Source organism: Pundamilia nyererei, unplaced genomic scaffold (assembly GCF_000239375.1).
Source record: "Pundamilia nyererei isolate P.nyererei 1_Seehausen unplaced genomic scaffold, PunNye1.0 scaffold00310, whole genome shotgun sequence".
Lineage (NCBI taxonomy): Eukaryota > Metazoa > Chordata > Actinopteri > Cichliformes > Cichlidae > Pundamilia > Pundamilia nyererei.
Genome location: NW_005187711.1, coordinates 147871 through 158000, shown reverse-complemented (window position 1 = coordinate 158000; position 10130 = coordinate 147871). Strand labels below are relative to the sequence as shown.

Genomic DNA, 10130 nt, shown 5'->3' with positions numbered 1-10130 from the left:
GTACCTCTGGTGCAAATTACTGACCTCTGTCATCATTTTAGGTGGGGGAACTTGCACAATCGGTGGCTGACTAAATACTTTTTTGCCCCACTGTATGTTCCTTATAGTCAACAAATCACATGAAAAACAGCAACAACAAAAACAGTGCGTTTCTTCTTCTTCTTTGCCATTGACTCCAAGGTGACTGAGCCACACCCAGTGGCTTACCAGGTACTTTATTAAGAAGAAAGCCTGTATATAAAAGATGGAGGCAGGAAAGTGATTTCACCCATCGTTTTAGTTTTTATACTGTACTTAACTGAGCCTTGAAGGCTAGCCAATACTTAAACCCTGCCTTAGTGTTTATCTCACTAAAAAGAGAAGGAAAGAGAAGTCAGTGTGCAATGGGGTAGCTTTCTTACAGAGTTGTGTACAGATCTTTTTGCAACCCGAGTCAGCTCCTGCTGGCCAACAGAGGCTGCTGTTCAGACTCCACACAGTGCATTTAAAAGCAGCTCCACAGACAGACAGGAGAGATGAAAGTGATATCTGAGGAATAAGCTAAACCTTCTTAAGAACCACTTCTCTCTCTTTAAACCTCTTACAGTCTTTATTCATATTCAAAACCAAAAGAGTCCGTTGTCTTTTATTAATGGCTAAACATCAAAAAATGACTAAAAGCCTTTTTCCATTAGTACCTACTCTGATTGGCTTGAGCAAGTGGACTTGTTTTCTATTACAATCGAGTGCTACCTAATGTGTGTGGGGTCGCTATAGCAACACGGCCGAACGTCCTGTGACATCATCTGTGTGCACCACAAATGCCACAACAAAGGAGTCGGCAGTCTCATAAGACCTCATCAGATCGCCTGGAACCCCGGCCAGGCATGTTGTAAAAAAAAAAGCACCTGGTACCGAGTCGCGTAGGTAATATTGGAAAAGGGCTATAATGAGACCACATCCTTGATTTTGACGAAATTAAAATCTAAGAAGTCACAGTTCTTACCTTAAAAGGATTTGCACGTCCCATTTTACCAACTGAAAAACAAGAGACACATTGGGAAGTGATTCAGATAAAACTGGCTGACCAAATTCTTCATTCAACACCTAATAACAGGTCTTGTTTCATATTTGAATATTAAAATGGGCTTGGGTGATGGGAGCGGCTGTCCCACTTTAATCTTACTCTGAAAACCTTCCAACAACTGACAAAGACTTGAAATGAAATCAAACCCAGCTAAAACTCCACTGACAGAGACACCACAAGTGTACAACATGAGGAGGACAGCACATGGCCATTGGGTTATTTGGGTTATTTGTCTTGCATCACGCTAAACTGACTCACCATAATACTGAACATCTGAGCTGACTGACAGATATGCGTTTACTCACTTGGTGTCGGAGACGGCTTGATGGGTGAGCCGGCTTCTTTAGCAAACGGGTTCACACCTGACAGACATGGAGGAGGCGTGTTAGCATGTTAGCAGCAGCACTGGCAACTTGTGCAAAGTAAGAGGTGGAACTGACGTTTTTTTGTGTCTGTTGCCTCTTCCGGCTCCATCTCCTGTCTGTCCTCTTCCTTCATGAGCTCTTCTCCTCTTTCCTCCTCATCCTCTTGCTCCTCCTGCTGATTCTGTCTTCTGCTGTAACGTCCTCCTGCTGTGACGTCGGTGTGGCCATACCTGTGCAAAAAGAGAGCGAATACTGCTATTTTTAATCTGTTTGTAAACTATAAAATAAATTGGAGGAGACTGATGAAGGTTTTACACTTAAAATGCTGCAATAAATGTTACATGGTTGATATTTGTTCTTCCTTCATCCATATAAAAATAACATATAAATAACCTATTTAAAAAAAAGTGTTTAAGGTTTCACATCATAAAAGAGCTCTGCTTTTTTCCTTCTCTCACCCCAACCGGTCGCAGCAGATGGCCCCGCCCTGGTTCTGCCGGAGGTTTCTTCCTGCTAAAAGGGAGTTTTTCCTTCCCACTGTCGTCCAAAGTGTTTGCTCATAAGGGGTCATATGATTGTTGGGTTTTTCCTCTGTATCAATTATGTACGATCTACTGTACAATATAAAGCGCCTTGAGGCGACTGTTATTGTGGTGAATTGCTTTTTTAACCAAGTAACCATCTCGTTGAAGAACATGTATCAGCTGACCTGCTTTGATAAAGATAATTTTATTGAAATGACACACTCCTTGTGTGGTATCTATGCTGCGCTCAGCGGTGACGTGAAGTCGTCTGACACTGCTATAGGGTAGTCACCCATAAAGGGTGATGTTTGTTATTTTGGCCAAAGCCAGACAGTCCAGATTAATTTACACAAACAGTGAAAGTGATGCATGCTTTTTGACATTACCCAGAGCTCCGTCTCGTGCTGGAGTATTCAGGCTCCTCTTCCTGCTCCTCTTGCTCTTCTTCCTGCATCTGGTTGGATTTCTCCAGAGCAATCTCACTGAGCCGCTGTGCGAGGGCCATGCGTCTGGATCGGGATGCGTATCGTATGGCCAGAGTCACCACATTCTGGGTCATCATCTCTGCCAGCTCCACACAGCGAAACTCTCGCTCCAGTTTGCAGGACAACTGTAAGAAAACAACAACTCTAAACAAATCTGTACTTTGGGAGTGTCTCGATCACCAAGTGTTTGCAGCATTCACACTTACTGCAAACATCTTCATGAGCAGCTCCTGCTGCTCCTTCTGGGACTGATTCTGAGCGTCTTCATCTATTTCGTAGCCGCTGGAGGACAGGAAGCTGTAGTGGTCGTGGAAAAGGACCGAACGCCAGAACTGCTCCTGAATAACAGCGGAGGATAGGCTCAGCTGTTACTGGATCATGACACCACTGAGCCACCTGAAAAGATCTGAGGACTGGATTATTTCGATAACCCATTGTCCAGGTGCTCATTCTTGTGTTTATTTACCTCCATCTGCCCCTTCTCTGTTGTGGTCTGACACAGGGGCAGCTTGAAGGGTAGGATGGCCACGGCCGGTCTGGGCAGGGTGGGAGGATACCTGGAGCCTTTACATGGAATACACCTAACAGGACGAGGACAGAAGGAATGTCAGCCTCTAAGAAGCAATAATTAACCAGCATCGAGTATCGGCTCATATGCACTGAATGCATTAGTTTAGTCAGTCACCACTCAGTCACTTTTTATTTCCTGTTCAAACTGCTAAATCAGTGAGCTGTGATGCAGATGAAAGCTCACCTGAGCTGCTGAGGGTTCTCGTGCACTCCAACCACCCAGTAGTGATCTGATTTGCTCTTGCAGGTCTCCCTGGTGTTGCACACTGGAGTCCATGTGTTGCCCAGGGAGCGGTTCAGCATTCGCACCACGCCGTCTGAATCCACATAGCACGGGGTACCTGAAAGACCACGAGATGTATTCCAGGACAGGTTGTTCCAAATCATCACCAGCAGCAAAGTAATGATGCTTCCCATGAGATTCTTTCACATTATAATATCTTGACATACTGACCCTGGGCTGTGAAGCCGAGCCAAGACAAGTACGATTTTTGAGAGAGGGGGAGGGGTTCGCCACTGATGAGTTGCCTCCTCTTTCGACTTAACTGCAGCAGCTGGACACCCAGAGCCTGTTCTCCATCGAAACCTGTAGCTGGTGGTGGAAAACGAGACACATGTAAAGAGCTGGAAGATAACACTCCAAACTGCAGTACTTATATTTGGAGAGAGTGGAAATTTCCAGATCACAGCTTAAGAGTGGGGGGTTGCCTTTACTCTCATCTCTTGTGCTGCACATTTTACATTTACACTCTGTGGTGACTCCATGTGGTGGAAAGTAAACTGAATGAACGGAACTGACATGCAACAATGACACACCGACAGTTACATCACAAAGCTAAGAATAAATAATTCCTAATTTTATTTTTGAACCATACAAGCACATGCAATGTGCTGATTATCACAGAAGAGTGTGTGTGTCTCTAACCCCGATGGTAGACGACGAGCAGCTGCTCTCCATGTCCTGCCATGCAGACCACAGGCCCTGGCAGGCTGAACAATTCTCTCTGTACTCCTCCGATGGAGAAGAGCCTGATCATCAGCGTGCTGGTGGCGACTGCTGCCCAGCCTTGACCCAGACAAAGCGCCCTCACGTCCTCCCCTTTAGGAAGGTCAACCATCCACTCCTTATTGGTGTCCCACGAGGAGAAGTGAAGGCACTGCAGCTTACTGGAGAGAGAGAGGGGGAAAATACTGAAAGGGGAGAAATAAATAAATAAAGAAGCAGGTCAGGTGGAAGTTTTACCTAGCGAGCTCTTCTGTGCTGGGGCAGGCCAGCAGCACGGCCTCCTGGGAGAGATCAGCCACGGTGTGACCCAGTGAGTTGGTGAGGTGCATGGCGTGGTGCACGGCCGTGTCGTGAAACTCCACATCGATGGCGTTGTCCTGCTCGTCGTTGTAGCCTCGCACTATACCCACGGAGTTCCACATCTGAGGCACAGTTTGCTGTTATGACATGCGAGCAACTCAGATTTACAGTGTAATGACTCTCAGTGTGTCCTACCATGAAGCGGTGTGTGAGATGTGCAGGGGTGGAGCCCGGCTGGAAGGCTTTCTGGGGAGGAGTTGGCACGGGCCCCTCGTAGACAGGACGCAGGGGCACCACTGGGGCTGCTGCAGGCGCCACAGAACTGCCTGCGTCATTGTCGTCGTCCCCCAATTTGTCCTGACCAAGCTTCAGTGATCCTGTGTCTGAATGAAAAAAACAAAAAAATAAATGGAGTAATTTCAGGTGATGTCTCCATTCATGTGCGATGTATGCTGAGACATGCTGCGATGATCACAGTTTCACTTCTTCTAAAATCTGAACACCTTGTAACTTTAATCACCTAACTTTTTTTTCCCCCCATAGATTAACATTACCAGTTAAAGACAGCAATAGGCTAACCTGCACAAAGACAAACTTCACTGCCTTCTCCACTAGATAGTGCTGACTTTAGGAAACATTTGCTTTGCTTATAATGATGACAAACATAACGATAATTAACAGGTTAAACATTGACTGGAGGTGGTGGAAATTCATGCAAACAGTTGTAACTGTGCCTCTTGAGCCTGAAATCCAAGTTCATGCTACAGACTTTCTGATCAAAATTCAAATAAAAACTCTAAACACTTGTTTTGATGTTGACCTTTTGCAATTGAGCTCTTTAGTTAAGATTTTTTTTTTGCTTCTTTCACAAAGTCGAATCTGTGTTTTTCTGCACACAGAAAAACTTTTAGCCTTCCCTTCGCAAGAATTTCTAATTTCCTAATCTCGATCTTTGAACGTTGCGTTTCCTGTGTTTTGTAATGCACTTTCAATTATTTCTGACATTTTAAGGACCAAACTATTGCTCGAGAACATAACTGCAAGATCAATCAATGATGAAAATAATAGTTAGGTACAGCAGGAGTTTGTGATGGCCAGAGCACCTCGCTTTTATCTTCCATCTGTATTCGCCCCCTCAATGACCCCATCTTCACCCACCTAGTGAGTTCTCGTCGTCCAGGAACGCTCCTCTGTTCTTCACCCGCCCAGTCGCAGGCACCAGGAAATCGTCATCGTCATCGTCCCAGCCAACGGCTTTCTTAGCTGGAGACTTTGTGTCACTCAGTCCTTCATCCATCAGTCTGTCATCGTCATCATCAAACAGGTCATCATAGTCTTTTGCAGGATTTTTTGCAGCAACCTGCTGAATGTCCATGACAGATTTAAGCAGCTTGAATTTAACTGAACAAAAGAAAAAAAGGGAGACTTTGAAGCTGGGCGTGTTTACAGTTGTGTTATGAACTAACCGCAAACAACGCTCAACTGGTTATAAATGCAATCCGGTAACTTAACAATCTATGGACTCTGTTGTTCCTGAACAAAGAATATGCAATAACACTAAAAGGCATTAAAAAACTCTGGGGCCTCTGGATGTCTGGGGCCTGGATCTCCTCCATACCTGCTTCATGCTCTGGACGGGGCTGTGGCTCCCCACACTCCCTAGCAGATCGTTACATGGAGAAACCTTTGGAATACAAGCATGCTGATCCACACAGGTGTGCACACAGGTGTACACTCGGGTGTTCACAGACGCGGACTACAGCTTTCTTGGCTGCTGCCTCAAAGCACATTGTGCGCTGTCTATCTTGCGTGCTGCACAATATCGTTTAATATTTAGTATCTACTGTTATCTACTGCTAGCTAGTTTATTGTGATGGTGCTGTATTTATTATGTTGCTCTTTTTTGTTTGTTTTCTCTTCTGTTTTTTTTTTCTCCATACAGGTGATCCAGGTGTTTTTGTTTGTTTTTCTTTCTTTCTTCCCTCCTTTCTCACCGTCTCTTCTCCCCTCTGTTTTTCTTTCTCTCCCTCTCTTTCATTCTTTCTCCCTGTCCTATCCCCCAATCATGTCTGTCCCGTTTGTAGCAACCGAAAATAAAATAAAATAAATACATAATTATAATAAAGGTCAATCAAATGGACCAATATGGCAAGGCCATGATGATCCACTTGGTAAAATAAATCCGCTTGGCATCTTTCTTGGTCGTAAGACAACAATTCTGATGGCTAAAGATCCAAACGGGACAAAAAAGAAAGATAAAAAAAAGAAAAGAAAAAAAAAAAGTAGTGATAACTTCCTGATTTTAAAGCGTTGACCTGTAAATTTATGTTTTACAAGTGACTTGTCTGTAAGTTAGATTTCCTTTTATTACGGCAGAGATCTATCCCAGCTAATCTAATGAAGAAAGATAACCTGCAGAGCTGGATGAGTCTCAAAATCTTACTTCATGGTACAGGGATGTACAGAGGGGGTACAAAAAAAGGTTACTTGAGCAGTACCTTGGTCGTATTGTTATCAGCTGTGGAGGTGCCGAGTCCGTCCAGCAGGCCCAGGCAGCCCTCAGTGTCCGTGTAGGCAATATGGCTGCCTGATGGATGCCAGGCCAAACTGCACACCGTGAAGCCTTTCTCGTGTTTCTGCCTACAGCAGAGAGCAGAAAGCTTAAACTTTAGTGATGAGCAACATCTACTGGGAAAAAAAAAAAAAAACCTATTCCTTTAATGATGACACCAGCCTTTAAGTCTCGGTTATCTTTAGCCCTCAAGCACTGGGAACCAAGGTAAACAATTTCATCAGCATCAGTCCCCTAAACTGGTTTACCCTTTACCCGTCATATATATGCTTTTAAATTCACTCAGCGTCTGCACAGCTTTGTTTCCTACCTTTCCACACACAGCTTGCTGTTCACGTCCCACACTGTAAGTAAACCCCCCACACAGCCAGCTGCCAGGAAACGCTCGCAAGGAGACCAAGACACCACGTTAATGGGCTGCAAAAATTAAGGAGGGGAAATCAAATTTAAGAAAAAAGAAAAATAATGATTGAGTTGTTTCGGCTATTTAATATCTAAATAACTCACTCACTGGTTTTAATAATAAAACAAACAAACAAACAAACAAACAAACAAACAAACAAACAAACAAACAAACAAACAAACAGTAAAAACTCCCACAAAGGGGTTTAAAATAAATTAAATAAACCTTTAATGAAATAAAACTACCATTCAATTCTTCTTTAAGGTCAGACTAAGAAGTGAATAATATATATATATACACTAGGAACAAAAGTACCCGGCCACACCTGCTAAAAGGTATAGTCAGTATTTTTTTTAAGGTTATTTAAAACATAAAAGAACATTGTACTCAAAAATATCTCTTTATTTGTAATTACATCTTCCAACAAACTGATGTTCTCATAAACCTAGAATTAATCAATTAAAAATTCATACAAGGGGAAGAAGTGACTCATAAACTCGTATCAGACTCCTTTCACAAAGTTTTGAAGAGTAAATAGAATGAGTCCTGCTAAAGGGTGAGGTGCTGCAACAGGAAGCCATCATGGCAGCAATGCAGTTAATTAAACTTCTTCCCTCCCAGATATTTCAGGATCTATTGTAAATGATATTGTTGCAAAGTGGAAGGGTTTAGGAACATGTCAAGTTACAGAGCAGGGTCACCAAGTGCTGAGGTGCACAGGGTGTAAAAGCCTCCAGCGCTCTGCTGACTCAGTAACTGCAGAGTTCAAACCTCCTCCTGTGGTGAGAGCTTCATGGTGTGGACTTCAATGGCTGAGCTGCACCTATACACAGTTAGTACTTTGTCCATATAGTACTTAAGCAGTCTCAAGCTAAACCTTCTTCAAAAAAATAATCGCATCTAGCCTTTTATCTTATCTAATCACAGAGTGGTTTCACACAGTGATTCTCCCATTGTATCAAACAGACCATTAAAATTTTACTTTGTATTTCTGTAGTGAATACTTTCTTTCTAAACCCAGAACTTTCTTTTAAAACCTGTGTTTGCACTGTCTGTGCCTTTTGCAATTATCCTGCTGTGTAGTAAAGGCCATCCAGGTGGCAAGTCCAGTTCTACTATTTTATTAGCCTGGTCCTCAACATTAAATAAGTAATGCATGTCTGCGTGTTTCACCCTGCAGTGTACGAATTTAACTTGCATCTCAAGCTTGGTAGTGCTAGCTGATAACTTAACAGTCCACCCTTCAAACTAAATGTATTCATTTTTAATATAGAAGAAACATCCCAGTCCAACCAAAAATGTGATGTCCCAGATGCTGCTTCCTACTTTAACATACAGTCTTTGGTCATGATGCCAAAAGCAGGGCTAAATATTGCTGTACTACTTAGCATTAGCATACAAATAGATCAGCATATTGATGTCCTAGACAGGATTGTGAGGCCATGTACACAGTTACAACAAATACTGCTTATACTGATAGTCAGGTGTACAATGTGCACCACGTCGACAATACTGGACCTCACCTGTGCGAGCAGATCATCGGACAGAGTGCTCACGTGGTCCCAGGAGCCTCGCTCGTACAGGTGTACCTTGGTTTCAACAGGAACAGCTAAAAACTGACAAATGCAAATGTTTTGTTATTTTAGGACTGACGTCTTTCTCGCTCTCATTCAAGGCAGCAAAGAGACGTGTCACCAACCTTTCCCATCCCGGGCTGCCAGGCCAAACGACACAGAGACTTGGCGTTAGTGACGTCATTTGACTTCTGCAGCAGAGGCAAACTGATCACCTGAGTCTGAGAAAGAAGATAAAAATCATGTAGAAAATCAGAATTATGTGCATTTGTCTAATTGAAAAGTGCTGAAATGCTGATGTACCTGCTCCTCAATATTCCACACCACCACAGAGCCATCACAGCTAGCAGAGGCCTGAAAGACAAAGGCGACAGTGATGTGATGTACGACAGGTGTCCTCAGGTTATAAATTCTCTTCTCTCCTTTTTTTTTTTTTTTTTTAAACACTGTGTGGTTCTCTTTTGTATTTATACATTTAAATGAAAACTCTAAATGGAAGCAACCACAGTAATATGATGAGGAACAATGGGGCGTGGGTTCATATTAAGTTGCAATGAAATGAAGATATTGTCCCATTTGTAACTCAACACAAATACTCACTTCAGCCTCTGTGTTGAATTTCTGCTTTCAGACACAAGGTTCACTCACCAAGAAGTCATCTTTGGGGTCAAAGGTGACGCTGAGGACAGGTGCCTCGTGACCCCTGAGTGTTTTCTGTTGACTGCTGTCTGACACCTCCACCACCTTAACCATGAAGTCACTGTGGAAAAAGGAGAAAGGTAAGCTGTGTTCACATGTCACTGACTGCCTGCCAGTGAGCAGCGGCACAGTTGAGAGGAAGGGTCCATCAGCTGTGACCTAACACAAGTGCAAATTGTCAAATCAATGAACAAGAGGAGCAAAACATCACAGATTTCCTTCACCGTCTACCAGAAGGTAGATGCCGAATCTGCCCTAACAGCCACAGATGCCTGAATCTGAACAATCAATCTCACTACTGAAATTACCAGGGTGAAAATAGCAGCATCAATACGGCACCTTGCTCTGTGCTTTTATTACTGTCATAAACCTGTTTAGGGCAAATCATTTCTGGCAGCAAACACACGTTTATCTCCAATCTGGACTAATCAGAAACCAATCCGCCTGCGAGCTGGAAACATCACAGCTGTGTGGAGCTGATTCTGCACTGAAGGAACAATAATGAACCTAATGGGATCACCTTGTGCTGTAGCCATAAACACGCACACACACACACACCTGGGGGG

At 43.4% G+C, this 10130-nt stretch overlaps 1 protein-coding gene across 2 annotated transcripts in view; it reads right to left on the bottom strand.

The window, feature by feature from the left end:
• wdhd1 (WD repeat and HMG-box DNA binding protein 1) overlaps positions 1–10130 on the bottom strand; it is a 19060-nt gene that overhangs the window by 5732 nt on the left and 3198 nt on the right. Inside the window, exons 5-22 of one of the 2 annotated variants that reach the window (XM_005751419.1) lie at positions 9514–9625; positions 9169–9219; positions 8991–9086; positions 8815–8907; positions 7199–7305; positions 6815–6956; positions 5475–5679; positions 4512–4699; positions 4254–4438; positions 3936–4177; positions 3465–3602; positions 3195–3351; positions 2907–3021; positions 2647–2778; positions 2342–2565; positions 1507–1661; positions 1372–1428; positions 986–1017 (exon numbers count right to left, since the gene is read on the bottom strand). In XM_005751419.1, coding sequence (XP_005751476.1) covers positions 986–1017; positions 1372–1428; positions 1507–1661; positions 2342–2565; positions 2647–2778; positions 2907–3021; positions 3195–3351; positions 3465–3602; positions 3936–4177; positions 4254–4438; positions 4512–4699; positions 5475–5679; positions 6815–6956; positions 7199–7305; positions 8815–8907; positions 8991–9086; positions 9169–9219; positions 9514–9625 — 2431 coding nt within the window. The remainder of the gene's footprint in view (positions 1–985; positions 1018–1371; positions 1429–1506; positions 1662–2341; positions 2566–2646; positions 2779–2906; positions 3022–3194; positions 3352–3464; positions 3603–3935; positions 4178–4253; positions 4439–4511; positions 4700–5474; positions 5680–6814; positions 6957–7198; positions 7306–8814; positions 8908–8990; positions 9087–9168; positions 9220–9513; positions 9626–10130) is intronic. The other variant, XM_005751420.1, reaches the window with a different exon arrangement.